The 27,284-nt window shown below is 35.5% G+C and overlaps 1 protein-coding gene across 1 annotated transcript in view; it reads right to left on the bottom strand.

Annotated features, from left to right (window-relative positions):
- Drp1 (dynamin related protein 1) overlaps nucleotides 1-27,284 on the bottom strand; it is a 32,738-nt gene that overhangs the window by 4,281 nt on the left and 1,173 nt on the right. Inside the window, exons 2-12 of the mRNA XM_071583164.1 lie at nucleotides 22,708-22,852; nucleotides 21,620-21,828; nucleotides 15,257-15,467; nucleotides 12,017-12,117; nucleotides 11,787-11,933; nucleotides 9,663-9,826; nucleotides 7,829-7,979; nucleotides 4,481-4,696; nucleotides 4,149-4,349; nucleotides 3,704-3,956; nucleotides 1,734-1,945 (exon numbers count right to left, since the gene is read on the bottom strand). Of these exons, the coding sequence (XP_071439265.1) occupies nucleotides 1,734-1,945; nucleotides 3,704-3,956; nucleotides 4,149-4,349; nucleotides 4,481-4,696; nucleotides 7,829-7,979; nucleotides 9,663-9,826; nucleotides 11,787-11,933; nucleotides 12,017-12,117; nucleotides 15,257-15,467; nucleotides 21,620-21,828; nucleotides 22,708-22,852 (2,010 nt within the window). The remainder of the gene's footprint in view (nucleotides 1-1,733; nucleotides 1,946-3,703; nucleotides 3,957-4,148; nucleotides 4,350-4,480; nucleotides 4,697-7,828; nucleotides 7,980-9,662; nucleotides 9,827-11,786; nucleotides 11,934-12,016; nucleotides 12,118-15,256; nucleotides 15,468-21,619; nucleotides 21,829-22,707; nucleotides 22,853-27,284) is intronic.

The raw sequence follows: 27,284 nt of genomic DNA, 5'->3' as shown, positions 1-27,284 counted from the left end.
CCACCGGGATAAATTGTTGGAACAAATCTCAATTAAAATGATCAGGTGCATGGATGCCTATTAGCAGTCTGAAACAATGAAAAAGTGAAATTATGAAATTGTAGCTCAAACACAACTGAAGAAGAAATACGTGCCTATTTTCATTACGTTAATATCTAAAATAAAAAAAACTTCAAAACAATTGAAACCTTCCATTACGTAACAGAAACCCTGTGCATCATAAAGTTATGATTTTGAAAAGCTTTATTCTGTTATTAAAATATTATTTCATTTTTTTGATAACTGAAAAATCAATAAAATAGATATACTGGGAGAGATCCTTCCTAGAGTAGACCATGTAAATAAAATTTGGTTGGCCCACCATGTACTTTCGTGTATGTCCAGAGAGAAACCCCCTCCATTAAAGGAGAATAGTAAATGAAACTACATTCCGATTCAGCCCTATACACAACAATCAGAGTAAAAATGCTTGCTTTGTAATGAGTTTCACAAAATATGAAAAGCCTCCAACAAGTAATGCCTTCAATGTACACTCTAAACTGGAAAGAAATCATTAAGAGGAAGGAAAAGAAATTCCTTCTAGCGATGCCATAGTACCAGAACTCTGTATCTGAAAATTGAGTACGTTTATCCTAGGGTAAAGAATATAATGAGTACACATCATTCACTCTCCTTGTGAAGTTGACTGGCAAAAAAGCAATAAATTGGGTGCGTTCAAGTTAATCAATGGAGCATGCCAGCAGAATTTATAGAGGTGCATTTTAATAAATGGGAAGCTCAGGGACTTTTTCACAATGGAATCAAAGCAGAGACAGAGAAGACATGCACACACTATTCCTGCCACAAAACAAAACAAATAGGGAAGAAGACAGTGAAAACTATATGGACTATGATTTCAGATAATTATTAGGTGTAATAAATACAAGTTTGTGTTTTGTAAGTCATATTCATTTTTAAATGAGCTGTAAAAATTAACCAATTTGGTTTGGAATATATGCTAATGCTTAGCCAAACATTGCTTCACTTTGATCTCATAAGAAGCTGCTAACAGGAGCTTCTAACAATCTGATATTCTAATGCAGCAAGCAAGCCACAGCCACTACAAAGCTATATTCAGATAGAGAAAAAATGCCACTTGGATTAAAGGCACACATGTTCTTTGAGCATTCAAATTGAATGTTATTGAAAAAAGTAGCACAAAAGCATAAAAAAACCAGTGTGCTTTGACTTTGTGACATAATTTCTTCAATGATTCTAACCATAATAAATGCCAAAAAGAACTCCCTGAAGGATAGTTAAATCATTCTTATCGTATGATAACTAAATCATAACTAACAAACTAACATATATCAATGATAACTAAACCATTAAATCAATCTCTATCAAGTAATTCTTTGAACATTTGGAGAGGTAAATAACAACTACTGAATATGGAAGTGGAGCCCAAGTTATAACCCTTAAATATAGAAAAAATTATTGAATTTATGAATGGAACTACTTGAGGGCTCCAATATTTTATAAGTTTAAAACACATATTTAATGATTTTAGCAACCACTAAAATCAAGCTTATACTATTGGCATACTTAATCATGAGTAAAATAGGAGAAAAAATCAATTTTATAGTATTAGTACTTAAATAGATTATAATTGTGGTCTAAATGCTTAAAAAATGATTACTAATTCACATTCGACAAATTAAACACCCAAAAAAGAAAATTATTTCGATTTTTACCTTCAACATCTCAGCAGCTTCTTTTCTTCTTTGGATTGTGTGCTCTGACTCGTATAACAGTTCATCCAATTGATCTGGCTTATATAAATGGGTAACTAGTTCTGACTGCAAATTGTCTTTCACATAGTTCACAAGGAAATGCATCACCGCTTTTGGGACACTATCTTGGATAGATTTCCTCACTATGTAGAAGTAGGACTTAATCAGTCGCTCTGCAAATGAAACAAATATGTCACACTAATTTATACACCTCCATTAGGGATGAAGTAGAATATTATACAAATATTACAAAAGATCTTGTGAAACAAATGTGGAATGAATCAAAGAGTGAAATTACCACTGCATCAACACATTAAAAAATGATCCTACACATAGAAATGACATTTCATCAAAATTAAAGTAATCTTGCATGCAGATGAATATAATTTTTCTCACTCAATCTTTTGGTTTGAACCCAAGGTAGCCTTAACATTGCAGTGGTAGCTGTTATCATTGCTTAATAGTATGGTTAACAATGTTCAGGCAACAACAAAAATAACTTCATATTAAGAATACCCTGATTGGGCCCAACAATCACCATATAGTGAACATTGCATTATCTTCCAAAGAAACTGCGGGAGATGCCGCAACAGTAACTTTTAACGGAGTCATCCGCTAATTAAGTGGCTAAAGCACTCGACCGGATATTGAGGGATCTGGGTTCGAATCCCAGACAAGGCGAATGATTTTTACACTCTGAAATTGTTGCATTGCATTATCTATTACAGACACACAGGCGTGGCAATAGGACACCTCTGACCCAAGATGGACAATAAGAGTTAAACAAGCCCTTCATTAAAACTGGATGAAAGTAACGATAAAGAAGTTCAATCTAAAATGGCACTTATTGAAAACACTTATCACTACACCATGAATTAGATGGATATGGAAAGCCGTACCTATCCCCACACTGGGGCTTCAGTGAGGTTCTCGGATATCTCCAAAAGGATAGCTTTTCAGGGAGGGGTGTAAATGGAAGTAAACACCTAAGCCAGAACTATTTAAATTGAGGGAATCACGACACAGTATTCCAGATCAAACTGTCATAAGTTTGGCCTGTGCAAATATTATTAAAGTGTGGACTTGTATTAAGCGGCCAATTCCCATAAGCACAGACAGTGGGCCCTCAAGATGCCACACTAATTTCGTAAATAACAGTATCTACAGGCATGATATCAGGTACTAACTGATTTCTGCGGGATTAACCTACATTATTAAATGATTTTGGGATCCAAGACATAAGCATTCCGAAAAGTAAGATTACTGATGAACTTTCCACTGGATGGCCATAATTCAAGTGGTCAACACCTGATCCTATCATCCTTGTAAAAAGGAAGAGATGTGGCAGAGTCAATTGAAATCTAGAACTCCATGTTGAGGCATGCTAACTAGGGCAAAAGACAGGTAAAATTGTGTGTTTTGGGACCAAGGTCAAGTTTTGCATAAACACTTCTAACATTGGATAGAAGCCAACAGAGAATGACCACGGAACTATAGACTGACCATTGATTGGATGGACCATAATGACCGGAGAGAACAGATAACTTTACCTCATGGGGTTTAAGTACACCCAAACAGAGCAAAGAGACATTTCGCCTGCACAGAAAATACCCCGCTCAAGCAATGGCTCACAAAAACTTCCCTGGGATAGAACTTAGGAAGCCCAAGGAATTCACAGATATTCTCACAAGAAATACTACTTCAAGTGCACCATTTAAAATACATGTTTTCCCCTTCACCCCCATCCCCTCTCCATGAAGGCTCATGGACTCCCTCTCCCTGACTCAGCTGCTTCTTAACAGCTCATGCAAGTCACGCATGCACTCAAGAGAGTCATCAATAACCTGCATTTCATCATAATTATGACCTACATCCCAATGAACAGATCAGCAACAATACTTCCTGCACGCTTAATATAATAACATACTAACCGATCACATCACAGTCCCTCTGCTCCCTCTCTGATAGTTTCCTCGGGCATGATGCATGTGATGGTTCATGTGCAGTGACAGGTCTTTCAAACATACTTCTGCCACCTGACTCCCCAGAATGCACTGGGGTAGATAAGGGAGAATTTTCAGCTGATGGATTTTTACTATCCACACGATTTGCAGGTAAAATATTTGTTAGCCAACCTCCTGAATTCCCGGCGTGTTCATTTCCATGAGGCAACAGCGAATGGTTCTAGAAGAAAAGCATCACATTGAAACATGCTTAAATAAACTACTTCAAAACAACAAAAAAAAACACCAAGAGATACAACAATAATAAGAAACAAAGATCTGTGACTCATAAAATGCATTTTTCATGACATTATACAGCACATACTTAGACCATAATCAAAACTAACAATATTCTTTAAATAAGATGTATTACTTTAAGGGTATGCCTATCTCCATCTCCATCCATTGTCACAGATGGTGAGCCTGGATTAACAACTCTATTATTGACTATTCTTAATGGTCTATCTTCATCATGGGTGCTCTTCATCAGTGTAGAGACAAGAGCTGCTTCTTTATAGAAGTCAGGATGTTTGGTGTTGATATATGCAAGTTCAATAGCTACAAGATTTTCAACCTGGAAAAAAATTTAAAGACTCCATAAAAGTTGAATTTCATATTTGGTATAGATAAAGAAATTCTGCAATTTACATTAAAACAATCTTCATTCAATTCTTTTGCAGTTTTTTCATAGGAAATTATACTTACCATGCAATTGGTTGTTGGTAAACGATGTCTTAGAAGTTGAGTAACTACATCTCCAATCCTATCTGACAGTCTTGGGAAACGAAGCATCTCTTGTTGAACTTCTGTTCCACAGTGAAGTATGATGCTCTGCATTTCTTCATGAACTAACTCTACACACCTCAAAGAGGGCTTTTCTAATCTCCGAATCTGTCTCTTGACCAGAAGCTCAAACGAAACCTAATCAAATGAAGAAAGAACTGAATTTATTGAAAGTAAATACTGAAGATGGAATATTTTAAAATTAATACATGAAATTTAGCTTTAATGTGCAAGCATGATGCAAATGAATAAACTAAGGAGCAATTTAGTTTTTGCACAATTTCATTTGACATAACCTAGCTTTGGTAGAAATTAAACTTCATTACATGATTTTTACAAGACAACCATAGATTTATACTGGGCCAGTCCCACAGATATAGCAGGTATTTCAACCCTGCTGGCATCATTACATTTGAACAAGTAGAACTGCATAAAAAACACATAGTTCTTGATGAAAGTACCTTCCAGTCCATTCTCTATGGCCACTTTTTCAATTGCATATGACAAATGGACCAACTGATACCATGGGAAAAATGCCATAGTTGTGTTGGACAAAGTTAAATATTTATTTAATTCTCAAATAAACATACAATACCAAAGGGGAGATTTGATATAGTGTATTATATGCCTTCTCAGGAAGAAAAGTTATGTCTTGCTAAAGCAGAGCTAAGAAAACCTTTTTTCTAGCTTGTAATCATTCCATGGTGTGTTCATGCTCAACATGCATATGCTTTTCTTCTAATTTTCCTTGAAAAGAAATTAATAATTTCTTTGGATTGAAAGATGTATTTAACAACACAGCCATTTAAATGTTTGGCATGAAGTTTAATTAATTAAAATTTATGAGTAACAGTATGCAATTATTATAACCCTAATTTTTTAGTGCATCCCTGCAATTTCCATGCGAACTGAATGATTTTGAATTTCCAGTTCCTTTTAGTGGTAGAGATGATGTGTATTTTAGATGTAGGCCTTTGAGTATGCAAGCCTGGGTAAATATTGGAACTACTGCTAGTCAAACTTAATAAATAACACATTTTCAGGCATAACATGGTGGAAATCCTTCATGATGATAGAAGACATTTTGATTTTCCACATCCTGGAGTAGTTATGCGGTAACGAAACCTGCATCATAATAAAAATACTCTTAGGTGGAAAAGCAAAGTGTCTTCTTTCATCAATAGTCAAACTTAAGTGAGATCAGTGAAATGTCAAGTGTAGCAGGACCATTTGTATCATATATCTTCAAATTCCACTTAGGAAAAATAAATGGAAAAAGGATTGCATGTTTAGCAGGAAAAAATCACCAAATGGAAATCCAAATAAAGAGTGGCTACCCTTTACTATGTGAACAAGCAACTGTATGTGGCATTCGTGGACTTAGAGAAAGCTTTTGACAATGTGGGATGAAACAAGATGTTTGGACAGCCGGAAAATCTCAGAATAGATTACAACGACAAAAGAAGCTATTAAAAATCAGCTATACAAAAAGCAAGTAGCCATAACGTGAATGAGAGATGGAAATCATATAGAGGCTAACATTAACAAAGGAGTTAGACAAGGATGCAACCTCTCACCTGCATCATTCAACATATACCTGGAAGAGACAATAAGAGAAGCACAAGGCATCGGATTTAACGGAATTAAGATCAATGGAGAAGAAATAAACATGCTATGCTTCGCCAACGATATTGCAATGATAGCAGAAAACCAGAAGGATCTTTAATGTCACTAAACATATTGGATCAAGTTCTACAAAGATACAACAGGAACAAAAAAGAGACGAAGACTAAAATCCTGGTGTGGGGAAGAGAAAAGCTGAATACAGTAGTCACACTGAAAGGACAAAAATTAGAGCAAGTGGATTCCTTCACCTATCACGGAAGTACCATCACATGGGGCGGAAGAAGTACTACAGACATCAAGTGAAGAATAGCTCAAGCTAAGAGAGAATTAACAATGAAAAGACAACTGCTGTGTTAAAAAAGATAGAACTACAGATGAGGAAACAATAAGTGAAAACATTTGCATGGAGCATAGCACTCAATGGATCATGGACCATCGGAAAAGTAGACCAGAAAAGACTAGAAGCCTTCAAGGCCTGGAGCTAGCGGAGGATGCTTAAGATCAAATGGACAGATAAAATGAAGAAGTATACAGAAGAATAGACAAAGAACGGACCTTAAGGAACACTGTAGAGAATTGGAAGAACCAGATGGATTGGCCACACCCTGAGGCACAATGGATTCGTGAAGAATATACAATAATAGAAGGAATATACGATAATAGAAGGAAATATAGAGGGAAAAGTCCCAAGAGGAAGGCCAAGGGATAAATACATGGGACAAATAAAAAAGTACAGTGCAAAAAATACCAGGATGTAAGCCAATTAGCATCAGATAGGGTTGGATGGAGGGCTGCAGTCAACCAATCTTAGGATTGAATGACCAATGATGATGACCCTTTTTAATACTACATATTACCAAAGAGTATTTCCTCAACTACAGTGTATCACACTCACTAAGCTTTCCCCATAGAACATCAATTCCAAGTATCTTCTGCTTGTAGAAAAATGGGTTAAGGTGCTCATATTTTAGTTAAGCACTTCTTGTATGTACTTGTTACCACTTTAAATTATTGTGATATTTTTCTTGATTGCATTTAATATCCCATTTCAATTATTAATATGAGTGCATTTCAATTATCAACACCATTGACGAGTACATTGAGTTGTAACTCACAGCAATAATGCAGTCAAATGCTTCCTATTCATTACAAATTCAAATTTTGAGAATTAGCATCAAATGTCAAATATTTGTGAATCACACCTGGGTTTTCATTATGTTTAATCATTGACACACTAACTGACATCATATTCTTCAAATTTCTTATTCAAAATTCACTTTGAATTATTTCCAGAAAATGTCCATAAATGGTTTATTTCTTTACAATGTTGATGAATTGTGCTATCTATTTAAGGAAACATAACTTGTCCCCTGTAATGTATGATTGTTTTAAATTACTATTTATGGAATCTTTTACAGGACTTCTTCGCCTGAGCATCAAACTCAAAAGAACAAAAATTAACGGTCAGATTGTAGTTTTCAAATGCAGAGTTTCTTTCGAGTCAATGTTTTATACTGCAGTATCAATATAAATGGAGCTTCCTTTTCATAATTAAGCAATGAAGATTACATAATTTATAAGTCAAAAGATGAAAATCTAGCAAATATGACTCTTAGTGCCTCATTCGCTGCAATACCAACATACCTCTGGAACAAATAGTGCCGGTCTAGGCCCAGTGGCATTTCTTATGGCAGTCAAAATATCCCTTTTTGTAAGGCCATCCAAGGGATGTATGGAATCCAGAGCCTTGCCAAATGATTCATGAAATATGTAGCATATCCTAGCACCCCCACATCTGAAATAAAAATTTGCACGTTACACAAACATTTAGGCAAAATTCATTGCAAAACTATTAGAATATCATTCAATACCTTCAATCAAATGAAAAAATAAATTAATAACTTTATTTAAGACAAAAATTTACATTAATACGCCTTTTTCCTTAAGATAAAGCTCGAGTAAACATTAAATGCAATACTTTGTCTAGTTTAAACATGTGGATGTTAATCTAGTTTAGGAATGAATTTACACTTTACCTGTAAAACCTTAGTAGTGTTTAATTAATATGACATAATAACAAAATTAATTAATAATCAGAAAAACTATACATATGATATATTAACTTGACTTGGATATTAGACTGACAAAATTGGAGTGGAATACTTAATCTAAAAGTCTTCTTGTATATAAGAGCCCATATATATTAGAAAAGAATAAATAACTGGGGAAATATCAATGGCTGAAAAATAAAATGCAAAATGAGGATAACCCCGAAGTCCATACAGTTTGGGGGCACAAAGTTTAAAGTCTGAGGAATTCATAAAATTTATTTAAAAAATTAACTCTCATAATTCATTCTGGGTGATTAATTAGTGGTTTTAGCGATGGAAAGTACAATTTTTATGTTTTTCAGCCATTTTTATTAGGTTTTAACAATAGATTTACAAGAAAATAGAACCATCATAAAGTGAATAGCAGAATGTACTTCCCTCAGAAAGCTAAACCAATCATGAAGCCAGGAAAAAACCAATGACTGGCAAGGGAAGAATTTAAAAAAGTATTGCTGATATGGATTAACATTCTTTATATGATATACCGATTAAATTTATAAGGTGTAGGCCATTAATGACTTATTTGTTGCATAGTAAAACTATATATTTGCTCTGGACTTTAATGAAGAATATGGAATTCTCAATGCTAATGAATGTGAGGAAACCAATAATTGGAAAGTGTGGAGAGCACAAAAATGTTCAAATTAAAACTGAAATACCATTGACAACTTTTTATTTTGTGAAATAAATTTTTTTTAAAAAGCTGAGGTAAGTCAAACTTTCATTTTTATTAAGAATATTGAATGTTAAATGAAGAAAACAATGTATCTTTCCACTGTCCTTTTATTCACGTACAACTAGTTTCAACGCTCAAGCGTCATCATCAGGTACACATTAATCAAGTCGCAGTCAATTTATATACCATTCATGAGGGAGAGGAGGGGTGGTAGAGAGGTGAGAGAGGTGGGAGAAGGAGGGGAAAAAAGTGGGGTTGCAACCTCTCTCACCCACCCCTCCTCTACCTCATGAATGGTATATAAATGCACTGCGACTTGATTAATTTGTACCTGATGATGACGCTTGAGCATTGAAACTAGTTGTACATGAATAAAAGGACAGTGGAAAGATACATTGTATTCTTCATTTAATAAACATGAACTTCCACAAAGTTGAGCCAGGAACAATTGAAGAATATTGAAGTTTAAAAGCATATAATTATATGATTGATAGATGTATAAATTTTGAGGTGCTGAGAAGAGAGACTAGTACGGATAATCCGAAAACCAGATTATCTACACAAAGGTAATCAAGAGTTTACTGTATTTCAAAATTAATATAAGATACTGTGCACACATTCCCATACTTGAAACCATGAATAACAATGAAATGAATAACCAAAGATAAAATTGTCATACACTGTAACTTACAGTTCAGTAGTTTCAATATTTTTTGCAGTGCCCTCAATAGTTGAACAATAGGAAGATGCAAATTTGGTTATTATCTGAAGGAGAGTTCTGCTTTTATCCAAAACGTCATCACCATAAGAATGTAGCAAAGACTGGAACTGTGACACCATCACACTCATACGGGTCTGAAATTGAAATGGGAGACATTTTTGGACTGGATATCTAATCTAATGAATGCTCTTAAAACTTAAAGCTAGCGTCACTGAATAATACAAGCAATTACAAATTACTTATCAAGTTATATAAAACCTTAAGTAAAAGAAACGAAGTCATCAGCAAAGAAATATTGTAAAAACTACAGGCAATTACTTCAAGACAAGAAAAAAATTAGACAAAGAGATCATCTGTAGCCAATGTCTGGAAGTAGAAACGATTGCTCAATAGCTCAAAGATGCTCAATCCAATGGAGCATTTTGGTGGGCTGAATAATACATTGTCCTGGAGATAACGAATAAAACCAAATTTTCAATAGTTGAAATCATGGTATTAAAGAATTTCACTTTCAGTTAACTTTTTAAAAACTCCTTTAATCTTGAGTAATATAATAAAGAATAAAACAATGAAAAGAAGACTTAAGTGATACATTTTGATAGAGCATCCTTTCTCATTCAAGTATAGGATAAAAGGGCAACCATTACTATGGAGAATAAGAGAACTGGTAAATGATCTCCTTTAGTAATTTCCAAACACCAGTACAAAAAAATTCAACGTGCATATATTTGTAGTTATTTACAATATGTAAATGCAGTGAAAATTCAATGTGATCCTGAGAAGAAGTTGATAAACGTACAAGAATAGTATTTGGAAAATTGAATGTCTTAAGTTCATGGTTATTATTAGATTTTCAATTAATGATATCCGAGAAGTCCTACAAAGTAGACAACTTTATCCTTATACTTGATATTGAAGAGGAAGTAGAAAATATAGGGAAATTTTGAAAGCGCCATGTACCATGCACACCTTTTTTTTCCAGTTAATGCTATAGAATAAGCGACTAAGTAGTCCAGTGGGCTAGTGACTGGAGGGCCTGTGTTTGATCCCTGGGCACAACTCTTTGGGTACCCTAAGCTCCACTTAAGCTGAGTGATTTTTCGGGTACCAGATCTTCCTGGGAAATAATAGGTGGCACAGGAAAAGGAACTGGCCCCCCTTATTACCCTGCTAATGAGTTAATTACACACACCATTGGGTGAATCCATCACCTACCAAACCAGTCAAACTGTGGTAGTGGCCACTGACAAAGAGGGCGAACATCTTACACAAATTCTAGTTCTGCTCTCCAAATCCCCTGCCCTTCACCTAAGTCTTCCGATTTGATCAGTCCATCCCCCTCTTCCTACCAGATCCTTGTAGAACAAGCTTGAGACAATGTGGGGAAGAGTTTTGTTTGCTTACTTTTCATTCATGGCCATCAGTCCAAGCTAGACACCCTTTCCCCAATAACTTGAGTTTACTTAATGCATTTAAATTTGTCACAGCTACATGGACAATTTTGAATTCACTCTGCAGCCATTTGCAAATAGCTCCAAAAATGAATCGGCAAAAAATGTTAAGGGGTATTACAGAGAGTGAAAAACTAAAAGGACTTAATCAAAGAGGCGGAAAAAATAGGAAATCACACTACAGGACAAAGGCACCATGTGCCAGAATCATGCCTATGGAATTGGAGAAAGGGCATGGTTGCAATTCATGAGAACAAAAATATTTTTATGGGTAAAATCGGCCAGCTATCCTTGCATTATTGATGCGGCTAATGGATAAGTGTGTCAGAGAGGAGTATATAGGGGAGGGGGGTGTGAATGGCACAGAAACCAGGGAAGTCATAGAGCAGATCCGGAAAGGAATTTTTGAGGGAAAAAAATTGATCATTTTTAGTTTGCACGATTTCAAGGCAATTTATTTTCTGACAAAATTTTTGCAAAAATTTTCCCTTAAATAAAATTACTCCTCACAAGTTACTAACCTATGAGAATGGTACGATCCTGCTTCAATAGGCCTATTTATTATGGTTATGAATTAAAACATCTTGTCTTAAGATTCATTGATGTCATGCAAGTCAAAAAGAAATCACTAAACTGGAATTACCTTCAGATCTGGTAGGCAGTCTCTTATATGATGCATAAGAAGTCTATTCAGAGTTTTTGCAAGATATAAGGTACCATTTCTATTAGCTAACGTAGGGTACTTCCTTTGGAGAAATGTCGCTTCATCTTTCAAAGCCTCTTGAATAGTCTGTAAGAAATGAAAATTTCAGCCAGATTCAACAAAAATTATCTGTCGGCACATGAATTGAGCTGAGCATACCACACAATTACCTTGCTATTTAAGATATCCTGCTGAGAACGGTTTACAACACCAATAATTCCGAGTTTTACAGGAATAACTCGTCCACATAGAATATCAATGGCATCTGTGCCTAAAGAATAATAAAAATATTTATTTATTAGAAACATAGAATGAAAAGAACAGGATAGACCATTTATTTTGAAGCATCTACAAAGGACTTTGAAGGTGTTAACATTATGCAAAGAAACATAACTCAAAAGAAACAACCCCAACAAGTTTCACAAGTATACGATATTTTCTCTTTTTAATGATGAGCACCATAATGGAGGAATAAGAATGTGCATGGAACTTGCAGGGTAACACAGCGTTAAATGAAAAATTTTATTTACATTAAAATAAATACAAATGTTGCATCATTTTTCTCAATAGAGTATTCCACAGCAAACTATCTTACCCATTTTCTAGATTATTCGTGACATTCTCTCTTCCCAGCACCTCAAAATTTTAATAAAATTGCAATCGCAAAGAAAACCAAACGGTTTCAAACTTTGATAGACTTTAAAAAAATAACAAATTTGAAATACGTGGGCTTTAAATTTTTAATTTCACAAAATAAAAGGTTATCAATAGTATTTGATGATTTAATTGAAATAAGTTCCTAAAAAACTATGATTCCACCCATATAAAAAATGGCCGAAAAATGGAAAAAATGTTCTTTTCAATGCCAAAAATTGATCACTCTGAAAGAAAAAGTTTCCAAATATATCACAACCATAATTTTCACATATTTTAATTTCCAGCATCCTCATTTCCATGGAGTAATTACAGTGATGGAGCCATTAATTGAACTGATATGTACAGCCATGACTTAACAACCTTTTACAAAGATACCAACAACTCAGCTATATTTATTTTTTAATTATATACTGACTTTCCTACTTAAAAATCATTTTTACTTGACCACTGCTTTCCTTTCAAATTCAGTGATGAACCTAGTTGTTGCCCATTTACATAATTAGCACGAATCCACGGAGTATTTTCTTTGTAGTCAGAGTAGCATGAACAGTATTTTAAGAACATCACATATTATCTAACTCCAATCCATGTAGTTTGTAGAACTTTGTGAGAACTGAATCCATATTTCCACAGTTTACTTTCCAGAATTCAGAACAGCCAATTGGGATTCAAGCACAAGGGAGTTCTGATGTATGAGAGAAAATAACGCCTAAAACACTTGGTTTAACTGCTAGCTAGATTGTATTGACTTTAAAAACTTTTCAAACATATCTCTCAGTGAAAATTCTTACAGGAACAGCATCTGAGGAAGATGAACACTTTATCATTAGTGTTTGAGCTAGCAAACATTGTCACATCATAGCCTGGCATGGAAGATAGACAAAATAATTGCATGGCTCTTCAACACAATTAATAGGTATCAGATTAAAGAGCAGCATTGAAAAAATAAGTTCTAAATATTTACTCTAAGTAGAGAACTCTATATAATTTTCAGAAATATTGAGACTGCATCTTTGCAAAATCAAATCATTGAAGAAGTTGGGGAAACAATAAAGGCTGACTGATTTCTTGCTGAATCCCTGGGAATTTTTCAATTCTATCTAAGTCAACTGAGGTGTTGAAGCCAGGCTTTCTTTATGGTTAACCCCTGTCTCCTGCAGAACTTGAATGTTTTCTCCCTATAGCCATTCCTAATTCCTGAACTGTAGTGCCCTTCACCCACCACTCCATTACAATCCCCCATCGCTATTACATGTTTCCTCCCTGAATCATTTCCTCTAATTGATCATGCACCCTGTCTATTTTTTCCTCTCTAAGATTACCAGTTGGCACATAGACCTGAATAATGACCAAGTTCATTGGTTGAGGTTTTAGTTCTACGACTAATATTCTATCACTAACTTATTACAATACGGGATAGCAACTGCAGGGTTATAGATAGCAAAAATTCCACTTGCCACCGTCAGCGTCTAAAAAATAATTAGTTCTACTTAAAAGCATGCTCTTCCACTAACCTTATGTGTTTTGTTATAATAACCCATTCTTTCCGAATGACCTCATTCGTGTTCAGTTCATCTGTTTTTAAGTTTCCCCTTCAGTCCCTCGTCCCTCTCCGCAGGGGGAAATTCCTGCTACCTGCAACATTGGGTCGCATTCCCTGCCTTTTGCAGACTCTTTGGGGGTAGAGTGTTTTGTGGTGCATTTTCATGTGGTAGTGATGTTTCAATTTCTTGCTTGTTGTGTCCTGGCTTGCGTGTTGTAGGATGGCTTTCGTGCTGCATCCTGAGGTGCAGTTTTTAGTTGTTTTGCGGTATATGTGTTTGCATGAGTATTGGATGAAGGGATTTTTGCATGAGTGTGTGCGCTGCTGTGGGTGTAATTTTCCGTGTTGTTTTTTTTGCATTTGGTATTTTTCCTTTTTACGGTTGGTGACCTAACACCCCCCGCCACACGCCCTTGTGGCGGCTTGCGGGGTATTATGTAGATGTAGATGTAACTTGCTCCATGTTTACTATGCTTTTTTAGACCCTTTTGTCCAATACTACTTCCACCCCTTGCTGGCTCTCTACCCCTCTGCTATTACTATATAATTAACTCTCACTATTCTCTCTCGGCTGCAAGTGAAATCTTGTCTAGACATCAACACAACAGCTGCTCATATATTTAAGAAGGGAGGAGAAATGAATTCTTTCTTTGCATTTCTCTGATGATGATTGATTCTCTCCTCTGTCAGTCACAAAGACGAGGAGTCTAATGGTTGCATGTCCGCGCAACTATCAATCCTTCCCTGACCAGTCTCCACCTTCATATTGCATGGTACATGAAAATAGCTAACTATACACTCTACCACCATTCCAATAAAATGAGAATCTATGCTAGCAAACGGATACATCTCAGCAAGGAAGTGGGCAATCACCTAACAGGACTACACTATGCTCAGTGACAAAAGATTATGACTGCACTCATAGTGAAGAGGATATCTAGACAAAAGAAATTTTGCTTGCTTGTGGAATTCTTTCTTAAAAACAACTTTCAGGAATAACATGAAAAACTTATGATGACATCAGTATTACACATCATGGCACATATCATCAAAATGGATGTGAACTGGAGTGCAAGAAATGGAGTACAAATGATACACAAAAAGCATCAAATTTGTAAAATCAGAAACAAAAGGGAAAATGGATTTTTATAGATAATTAAAGCATTTCAACAAAAGGAAAGAAAAATTATGGTAAAGCATGTTAAAATACCTGCATCCATAAGATCCAACTTTGTTACCACAGCCAATGTTCTTTTACCATCAGGATCAACTTCTTTTGCTAACTTCAAGCTTTCACTTGTGGCCATATCAGTATTAGCAGTCACTACCGCCAACAAAATTGAATTTGGATTTCTTATGTACTTCACAAGCAATTCTTTGATCTGGGATTCAATGTCCTCTGGTTGATCACCCACAGGAACCTGTAAGGTATAATATCTCACACTAGTATATTCATTTACACAAGTTTTTACTTGAGCTATGATATAACCCATAAAATAACACAGGAAAATCCTCACCTCGAAGAACGAAAAGAGGACACAGAACCATGAGCTTTAATTTTGGTTATCATAGTATTCGATCAAATTAACTTGGGGGGTTTTGAAGGTCCAGTGATTATAGAGTAATTTTCAGTGAAAAATTTGGAATTTTAAAATATAATATTTTATAAGAATTTTTTTAATTGATGAGGATATGAACTCAGTTAAACAATATGAAGTGAGTTTGATTTTCGAAAAACTTAAGGAAAAACTCTTCCCATTAAAGTAGCCACTTGGAATCCAGTTAGAATATATGATTGTATGAATTATCAGGGGGATAAGGCAGAGTTTCACATGCTCCCATAATAATGATAATAGGGAAATATCATCTAAGGAAAATTGGATTTAACTCGCTGTATTACTTATTGCCACATTATAATAAAATGAGGGAGACTTGATCCCAGGAGTGTGTTCAATCAAAAAGACAATAAATAATGGTATTTGTGGTCAAATTCATTGAAACATAGGTATCAGAAGCTTCAGGGTTAAAATATAAAATAAACCTCATAAGTAGGGTATGAATTTGTTAATAGGATGCATATTCCAAAAGTAAGAACTGTTTTCTTATATATAAATATTGTTGAGTCAGAATAAGTTTCATGTGGTGCAACCTATTAAATGTCAATTATGTTATTACCAATGGCTTTAAGAATTTAGTAGTCGTTTGCCTGTTGATGAATAACAATGTCTGCAAAAATCATTGCTCTCACCAGTTTCAAAGTTACTGTGAGGGAAAGGTTAGACTATGGTCTGGGGTCTTCAAAAAAGGCTGCAAAAATCTGCATGGTCAAGAGGAATGGCAGACCCAGTATCCAGATGATAAAATCGTTCAACAAGTGTACCAATAACTGTGATCTGATCGATGATTAGTGCTCTGGCTGATAATTTTGCTTTTGTTGGATGCACCACTATTAACACAATTGTTGCGGGAAAGCTTGGATGCCCAAGGTGGGCACCGAAAATGCATACATACCACACAAAGAACAAAACATTTTGAGTGGATGAGCGTTTTTGGACCTCTCGTATTGACAATACTGAGATGACATGTCTTTTCCACATTTTTGCGGGTGATGAGACATGGATATCCTACACAAAAGTGGACAGAAAACAACTATTAATGTAGGGGCACCATTCAACTTCACCAAAACCAAAAAGTTTCAAGCAGTCTTCTTACTCAAGTCAGAAAATAATGGCTACCATTTTCTGGAAAGCAAAGGGCTTTTGGTTAATTTCATGGAACATGGGACGACAGCCACAGCTGACTTATACCACAAAAAGCCCACCAAACTGAGATGAGTGATTCAAAATTGACGGAGCAGGAAACCTTGACCAGAGGAGACGTCCTCCATAACAATGTGTACCCTCACACCACTGCCCAAACCAAGGAGAAGATTCAAGGTTTGGTTGGGAAATATTTGATCACTCACCCTAATCCCGACCTTGCACCTAACTATTTCCATTCTTGTACTTGAATCTGTGGCTTGTTGGGCAATGGTTGGAAGACCACAAGGAATTTGAGACCACCATTGCTAACTGGTTCAATTCCCATGTGGGGAACTTCTAAGCTACAAGAAGTTGGTGCAGTGTTACAAAAAGTGCTCTGACGTGAACAGAAACTATGCAGAAAAGTTGCGTAGGGTTGTAGGAAACTAAAACTATCAACAAAAACTTTTGAGATCAAATATATTTTTTATGATAAAACTTCCTTAATTTTCGAATGCCTTGCACTTGCTGATGGTATCAGTCGGTATATTCTGAAGTTTACCCTTGGAAATTTGGAGGAATGAGTAATTCATTTGGTGACGTTGTATTGTGCTTAGTGCAAAATTACTACGAGGGTCATCCGGAAAGTAGTACCCGTTCGTGAAATAAAGACACAAAAGTAAATATTAACAAACATAAAAAATTTTATTTGAAAGAGGATACTTTAAACTACTTCTCAACATAATCTCCAAGCAAATTAAGGCATTTGTCATAACGTGTGACAAGTTTCTGTATTCCTGCTGCATAGTCCTTCGCCGCCAGCTCATTGAGATACGCGAGGGACCCATCTTGCACAAATTTTTGCATAATGCAGATGTGTTTAACAATTTCATGAACAATTGTTCGAGAAACATTGGGAAAATGCTCACAGATGTCATCAATTGTGACGCGCCGATCGTTCCTCACGAATTCGTCAACTGAGCTCACCAGTTGGTCTGTAATGACAGACGGTCTCCCCGAACGCTCATCGTCGTGTGTGTTCCCCCTCCCCATGTTGAAGTTGCGACACCACCGCCGAACAGACGACTCGTCCATTACATTGTCTCCATACACCTCCTTTAATTGGCGATGAATATCACATGGGCGAACGTTTCTTGCATTGAGGAATTTAATCACTGCCCTCACTTCACAACTGGCGGCGTTCTCAATTTTTTTAAACATTGTAAACAATCACAGAAACAACACAGGCAATGCTAGCGTCACGCAACTTGGCTCAGAGAAGGCAGACAAGCCACTGAAGCTATCTGACCTCGTCCAGCGGCTACTCGCGTCGTCAGCACTTCATGCGGCACGAACGGGTACTACTTTCCGGATGACCCTCGTATTTAGCATTGAATGTATTCCATCAATATCTAAAAACTTCAAAAGAAATGAGGTTTGCACCTTAATACCTGAGCAAATATTGAATGTCATTACGTTAAGATATTTATATGTCCAAGCTATTTAACAATGCTATATTACCTACAATCAAATAAGTTCCAGGGTTGGTAAAAATCATAGTTTATGTTTAATACATTTAATGGCTTTCCAAATTTCACCATCATTTTGTTACAGAAATGAACAAATAAAAAGTATCTATGGCTGTGCAACTATGAGTATAACCTAAGCAGTGATATTGATGTGGTTCTTGTCTTATAACCCACCAAGGTTGCAATTATTTATATAGCAACTATCAACTACCCCAGCCAATATAAATGAACTGAACAATTTTTGTGAATGAATTGAATTTCTCTAAGAGGGAAAAAATATGCATTATTCTTCTGCTATTGCCAAAAGATTCCTTCATCTGTGCAATTATCAGAGATGGGCCAGTTTAAAATTTTACTGATTCCAAAACAAATCCTAAAATTCTGATCACCAGAGCCACTGCCATTGATTAAAAAAACCCAAATTAATAAAATTACACCTTATAAAGGCGCAATTGTACAAAGAAATTATTTTACATCATTATTCATACCATGACACCACCCAAATTGAACACACTTTCAGAATCAGGCAAGAATGCACCTAAAATACATGAGGCTAGCATGTTAGTCTTCAGAACATAATTAAAAAAATGCAAAATTCCAAATTATTAAACTTGTTGCTACAATGTGGCAAACAGAGTTATTTAAGATCTCCAATCACAAAGTCCAATAACATTCCTTCATCCACCTTCAACAAATTGTAAACTTTTATTTTTAAAACAAAGCATCTCGCCCCGACTAGAATTCACACACAGTGAACTCTCGATTACCTGTGGACGGATTATCTGTGCTACTCTCTTCCCAGGAAATTGAACAAAATCACTATCATAAAAATAATTAAAGGATTTGAAACTACTATATTCTTAAAAAAAATTAAGTGTGACATACCTCGGCTTTTTAAAAAGTTTTTAATATCACAAAAACAGAAGTAGTAAATAGTATTTAATGTTTTAATTTTATCATTTATGTGCCATCCATGCTTTACAATTATTGGTTCCCTCGCATTTATTAGCCCTGAGAATTCCATATTCTCCATTATAGGTGAGCAAATACAAAATTTTACTATGCAACAAATAAGTCGTTAACAGTAAACCAGTATATCATATGATGATTATGAATCCACATCGGCCAATATTTGTTAATAATCCTCCTTCAGTCATTTGCGTTTTTTCCTGGTGGCGTGATCGGTTTAGCTATCCGAGGAAAACACATTCTGCTATTCACTTTAATGATGGTTCCGTGTTCTTGTAAATCTGTCATTACACCCTTACAAAACTGGCTGAAAAACGTAAAAAATGTAATTGCCATTGCTAAAAACTCCAATTGATCCCATGAAATGAGTAATGAAAATTCCAGCATATATCTATTTATATCACAATCATATTTCCCGCATACATCCATTATTCATGCTTTTCAATTATCCGTGCTTCTTCATGCATCCATTAGCACACTAATAATCATGAGTTCTCTGCACTTCCTTCAACCCTTACTTCAGTCAAACATGCCTATTTATCCTATTCCTACCCCTTCTTCCCTTGCCTGCCATTATCCCCTCTATCACAATCTTCAACATCCCATCGCCAATCAAAACACTCTGAAGGGCAATTAGTAATTGTGATGCTATTATCATAGAAAGCACTGTAGTCAGAGCAAATGCACAAGTGTCACATATAGTTCAAACCCAAAGAATGCAGTATACATCTCCAACACAAAAGAGAGCTCTGTCAAGTACATTGGCAGTTCCAGAAAAAGCCAGGGAGTTCTTGCAAATAGATGAAATTACCTTAAGAGATGGGTTACTCAAGAGAAAAAGTCAAAATTACAATGGAATGATAATGATGGATTATATTTGTCATTGGGGATTATTTTAAGTCTGAGAGGGCATGGAAATTTCACCATAGACTGCAGTGAAAAATGAGGTCCATCTTATTTTTGAAAAACATTTGTACCCTCTCAAATTCCAAAACAACAGTTTTATTTTTGAAAAATTTCCTACAATAATTTGGCCTTATTAGTTTTCTAAACATTCAAAAATCTTGCAACCGGGCATTCCATTAGCTACATGATTTATGTATTTAGTTGCAGGGAAATGGATTTGGAAATTATAAATAGTTTTGCAGGTGGAAATTAGTCCAGTTGATATATCAACAAGATATTGATGATTTTTCACCTTTTTATAAAACAATTTCTGTAAATTCAATTGACTACCATGAGAGCAATTTCAGTTCAAGTAATAATTCATTATTATTATCCTCCAGATTCTTACAACAAACAAACAACTGCTGGAATCTGGCAATGCTATAGTGAATGTGCATGGGATGAGATACTGGGACATGGCCTCTGTCCATGCACACATGACTACTTTGTTCTGGCTCGCCATTAAATTTAAGTCAATACAAAGATTCTTTGAAGAGAATTGGTTCCATACAAAGAATTAACACTGAAGTCACCTGTTAATATTGTGCTCACTATCAGTAGCATATTTGCGTGTAACATCATCCAAGTCAGAGAGCTGTTTTACAGTAAGTAGTCTGTATATCAAGCAAATGAGAATTTGGGTGTAACTATTTCGATTTCAAGAAGGATGACCTCGGGACATTTTGTATGAACAAATTTTCTCTTCAATTGAACCATAACATCTTCAATCAATCTTCAATCATTTTTCATGTAGATGCCTTAACCATCACCACGTTTATTAACATGAATATTGCAATAAAGGTGGTAACCACATAGGTACAGAAGGCTTTAGCCATGTTTCAGCTAATAAAATAACATGAACATCTTGTTTATATAGAACTATTCTACGGGGCTCATATTGTTTACAAAGCACTGGAAGGATCCAGGAGGAGAATGCCCAAGTCATTGTTGTATTTGCTGAGAATGCATGGAAGAACTCGAGGGTATTCGAATCAAGGCCCAAGTCCTGCCCCTAAGCAGGGGATGGGAGCTGATAATGAAAGAAAAGGGGGGGGGTTGAACAGCTTCGCGGTGGGTCATGGGGGAAGGAGTGAGGTCTCTGTGCATTCCAAGGGTGGAGGGTCACAGCGTGAAATATGAAAGGGTGGCTGAGGTGATCAGCTCGATGAGTTTGAATGTTGGTGAAAGTATTAAGCATACTGGCAGATCTTCGGCACAGAGTGAGTTGTGTTGGAATGGAGAGCAAGGACACAGATATTTAAATTCTTAAGTCTTATACAAAAATAAATGTTGAAAGTATGGGTGTAGGACTTAAAAGAAAGCAAAGAATTAAACTCTTTTAACTATATCTTAATATTTTGGATTTATTTAGTATACAACAGCACTAACCTTTGTGAGACCAGGCAAATCAACCAAGGTTAAGTTGACAACATGCTCTGAATATATCTTAAGGTTAATAGGTTCTGGACAGATGCCTTTGTTATTGCCTGCCATTCTGTCAGTTTCACTTTCAATTTCCCGCCTGATTTCGTCAAATTCTGTAATTACTTTCTTGTTAAGATGCAAAAACTCCCCCCATTCCTCCAATGCTAAATTTCCTGCAAATAAAAGAAGTTCAAACATTGTGTTAACCAGGGAAAATTTCAACAAAACTATGTTATTACTCTTATATACATGTAAGTACTTGGGAATGCTGATAAAAAGATTAATTTGAAAGACAAATGTTGACACAAATTATAATATCAAACCAAAATATGAACAAAACAAACAATATTTTAGCTTTTCTCAATTGAGTGTGGCATAATAAAATGATGGAACAATATAAACACACACCAAGCATTTGTTCAGATAAATTATCATCACACAGGACATTCATGGTAGGTCCTAAACTATCAAGATACCTTTAAGTCACAGCATGCTGACCATTATATGAATGCTTAAGTCATGCATGAGAAATGAAGGAAAATAAAAAAAATGTGGCGCCAATTTTATTAACATTCACAGTGTTCCATCTATTTTCATAACTGCATTACTGACTATAGGAATTATATTTAAAATAAGCTCACAGTCAACATAAATGAAAGTGCATGAACATCACATCAGGTCAAACAGTTAATAAAATCTTCCTGAAGTAACACCAAGAACTAAAGACTTTGTTAACCAATAAAACAGGTGGCTTAGAGGTAGGTTCACAAGTTCATTAGCAACTACACTAGGAGTTGTGATATGAAAGGGAAGAAACTAACAGCAACTTCAATCAGTTTCAATAACACACAACAAAGGATACATGTACATCACTTTTGTGCACAGCATTTCATGATATAACACAGATTCAGTTCAACTAAAATGGCATACTCATACATCACTAGGCTGAATTGAAGATGGTAGCTCTCTTATTAATTTTCTCAATACCTTAAGCAGCACAAGTATCGATTTATACATTCATAATGTACAATAATGATTAAAATATATCAAACCATTTTCAGCCGAGCGGTGCTCTTTATCATCTTTAGGGCAGTAAACCAGCTGCAGAATAAGGGGCCTTCTGGTGACTATGCCCGTCCCCCGAGGCAGGAAAGACCGACCGACCAAACTTTCAATTACTGAACTTTTTCCCGAGCTCTGAAATATAAGCATGTCACATCAATTTACTGATCCAAACTGTTCAAAATGGTTAACAATGCAAATAGCATTGAATTCAGGATTATCAATCAAATACACAGCTGAACAGAAGAAGAACCCAAAAATGACACTCAGGAGCACAACTTCTTCATGAAATTGTGAGTACTTAACATACACTAAAGCCAGTACATAGTTATATTACTGTCAATAGTTCTATGGCTGTCATATTTATAAAATATCAACATTTTTTCATCACACTACAGCTCAAGATCTATTTCCAATCCATGATCCACAATTTCTCCCTCAATTAATGTCACAGGACACAATGATACCAACCATATACAGTGTACGCAGTAAATTAAGCATTCAAATCATAAATCAAGTATTCTGAAATATTTTAATGCTACAAAGAAATATCAAAAAACCTTTTCGGAATATTAAATGGAAAAGTAAATAGCAAGTCCATAACCTATGTGGAAATATGAACAGGGAGCGCAGATAAATTGTGGGAAATGGATTGGATTGATACTATTATCTCCAAATATGTGGAAAGCATTTCCAGGAGCCAATTCGGATGCTGCAGTATGCAGTCGGTGCATAGTCTGAGCAACATACATTTATAAATATTACATACAATTCACTTGCAAACACTATCTAAAACCTAGTATAAACCCACGGATTTAATGTTACAGTGATACCGGTCAAAGACAAAGTCTGCATATTGTGGGTGTCCAAAAAAGACAAGCATTTGAGCCTCATTTCCACCCATTTCCAAGGTGAGCCACATGGGGAGAAACAAAGAAAGGGAAGGAAAAAGTTTAAAGGCAGAACCTGTGAAACATTTATACGAAGCATAACATACAGAATGACTTCTTTGGAAAATGTACAATAGAATCAGAAAGTGGTGGACAGAGAAATGCAAACAGCCATCCATGCATGCAAGTGGAGCCAATCCATGCACCACTAGTTGTAGGAAACTTCTTTTGTAGGAAAGCCCTTCAATTTAAGAATCCAAGGCACACTTCCAGGGCCAGGGAATTATAGGAGGGACGTTTTCACATCTCATTCTTCCTTGTAAGTTGAGGAGAAGAGATACACTCCGTCAAAATACGGAGAGACATGGAGTGTATGGAGCTACCCTGAAACCTACATGATTGGTCTGCAGCAGCCGGGGAAAATAACTTCCTAATTCCTTCATTACACATTTCATATTGCAAAGCCTACCATTTCATTTATTATCAATATCGACATCGGTAAGCAATAAAAAAAAATCTGAGTTACATTATGCTAATTACACAAGAGTTGCTGTGCCAGAGAAAGAGAAGGAAATCTTAAGGTGAGCTTTGTTACCTTAAGAGAGGGTGATCTCAAGTGGTGTCATCTGAAGACGGAAGAAATCTACAACAGAGATCATGACTTATGGCAGAAAAGTCAAAGGTGACACACACAAAGGCATGCTAAAATAAGTGGATTGGGTTTGATACTTGGGAAGCAGAATAAGCAGTACTGAAGAAGAAAATAGTGAGCAGAACAGCCCACATAAGGAATGAATGCTACCAGAAGAAAGGCCTACAAGTAGACTGGGAAGCACAACTATGGAAGTGAGGAGGCACATCACTGAAATGCATATTCTGGCAGCATGCTCCTCTTTGGGAGTGAGATGTGGACTACGACAGAAGTAGGACAGAGAAGGCATTGGATATGTGGTGCCACACAAGAATAATGAAGATAAAATGCACATATCAAACATTCAAGGGATATATTTTAAAATTAGAAGTATGAAAAACAAGGAAACCAAATGAAAATTCTGAGAGGAAGAATCAAAGCAATCTGAGGACTGATGACCACTGATCATTTTATGCTCTTGTCTAAAATGCTCACCCCACAAAAATTATAGGGTTGATGATTGATGAATTATAGAATGATTCAGCCTTTGGCAGGTTTCTTTGTGGTCCCAGAATTACAAAATTCATGAGTTTGCACTCGCCTCAGTCATATAATATTCAAATTGATCTCACCACAAATACTCAACAGAGCTTGCTTCGCCAAGAACAATTTAAAGTGTACAAACCAGTTCTTGGGACTGATATACATGTCACATCGAGCAGAGCAACAATGCCTTGAACACAAAACTTTTATTTTTTATTGGTGACCACAATGAAATGCACTGGACAAAAATATTTCATCAACTTGCCATCTAAGCATTAATAAGGAGGAGATAAATCCATTGATTGACAAAGGGATCTACCTAAAATGCAATCACAGAATCTCTTAGAACAGATAGAAAGTTTTAAATTCAAAGATGGAAGAATTATAATTGATAACCACAATTATCCATGTTCAAATATTAACAATGAAAACAGGGTTGATGTAATTATATCAAAAGATGGTATCATATATGTTGATATTACCATGTGCTATTACCAACCATGTTTTGCAGGCAAAAACAATTTTCAGATGCACATGCATAAGATACTAGGACTCCTAGAAGACTACTAGACATCAATATGACTAGGGTATAGAATCATTCAGGGAAAAATCACTGCAAGATGATTCTACTTTGAAATGATGTGGTAAGTCAAAACAAAATGTAAGCTGAACGCTTTACAAAGGAATGTAAATTTTCATAGTAATATGCACCTATCTCCCAAGGGTATGTCTACCATTTGCACATTTCATCACACAGCCACTAAAGAGTTTCAATCTTTCCACAAGCTTTCTTTGAAAATACTTAACTACTTTCCAATTAAAGAAATAAAGTACATGGCATATTTAGTAGCATAATAGTTGATGAGGTATTCCAGTTACAGAAAACTTAATAAAATTGGGGGTGGTTTAAATGGAAGAGAGTTAAAACTGAGCACTTTTTCGGTCATGACCTTTTTAATCAAGATCTTTGAATAGGGCTACCTTGAAAGTAAACAGCATGACGTTTTTGGGCAATATAATTGTAACTGAGAATGGGAGACAACAAGAGGACGATAGCAGCATAAAAATAACAGAAATATCTTACAGCAATATGACACAACAAAACGAATATTGGTTCATAGAATTCTTAAACTACATTTCCCCATAGCCACTTTTCATGAACACTTCATTCAAATTGTAAACAAGATTAATATTTATCATGGAAGCCACTGCTGATATTCCTCTTCTTTCAATAAGAAAACTTAATAATAAATACTGACTTTTGGAATTAAAACAAATCCATTTTACATAATAAAATATTCTGCAAATTTAAATTTGTCATCATAAAAGATGTTTAGGTTTAAAAAAAATTGTTGGTGGAATCACACTGTATTGATGTCTTTGCCTTGCCACTTGGTATTCCAATCAACAGATAGATGTGAACGGAATATTTCTTGGCTCTCCTCAATATTGCCTACATTATTCCATTTCTTTAGTATGAGCACGCATCCGACTATGAAAATTTTATACAAAAATAATACTATCAAATGTTATACTATAATATACGTAGTAAAAAGATGGAAACAATTATTTTTTGTGAAGCAAAATTTTACAAAATAAAAAACATAAACCATAAACACAGTAATCAACACGAAGGTCGGTTTAGTAGGTGATGGTAGAGATCACCCAGTACTAAGCCCTATACGGCGTGTGAAAATTCACACATCAGGGTAGGGGGGCCAGTTCCTTTCCCTGCGCCGGTTATGGTTTCCCAGGAAGACCTGGGACCCGAAAAATCACTTTAGCTTAGGAGGAGCTGCAGGTGCCCAGAGTGCCTTGCCCGGGATTCGAACCCGGGACCCTCCGGTCAGCATTCCAACGCTCTACCCACTGGACTACCGCGACTATTTTACAACATAACCAAGCCATTTTGGATGTGTAAAGGGAATCTCAATTGGATATGACAAGACAACACAAATACACAGGACTAATTAGATATATAAATCCAAATGATATATTGTTCTCATCATGACCATACCTGATATATTGATTTGAAGAATGCATATCTTAAATGCCGTCATATTTTTATTGGAAAATTTTATTATGAAAGCTATGAAGATGCGTTATCATTCACATCTACATGTCAAACTGATAAATATGAACCAGTTATTAAGAATCATGAGGAAGGACTTAAATAATCAAAGAGTAAAACCCAAGTTCTTTACATGACAGATGTGTGTTAGAATAAAAACAAGTCCTCTAATGTTGTATTTGAAGATTGAATTTTTGCACATCGCCATGATGTTACTAAATGAGGAAAGTAGGTTGGATAATAAGATGGCATACTTTCTTCAAAAATCCATGAAAAACAGATATCACATTTTTCCCATTAAAAAAACTATATGGACAATTGGTTCAACGCACAACAAGTACCTTGGCATTATTCTCACAATCAATCTTTAAATATGACAGTTTTGAATATACGAACCCAATTTTATAAAATCTGTTTTCATTAGAAGATTGG

Source organism: Hetaerina americana, unplaced genomic scaffold, assembly GCF_022747635.1.
Source record: "Hetaerina americana unplaced genomic scaffold, ioHetAmer1.1.p SCAF_13, whole genome shotgun sequence".
Lineage (NCBI taxonomy): Eukaryota > Metazoa > Arthropoda > Insecta > Odonata > Calopterygidae > Hetaerina > Hetaerina americana.
Note: the sequence above shows the minus strand (reverse complement) of the source record. Positions and strands in the feature narration are given on the sequence as shown.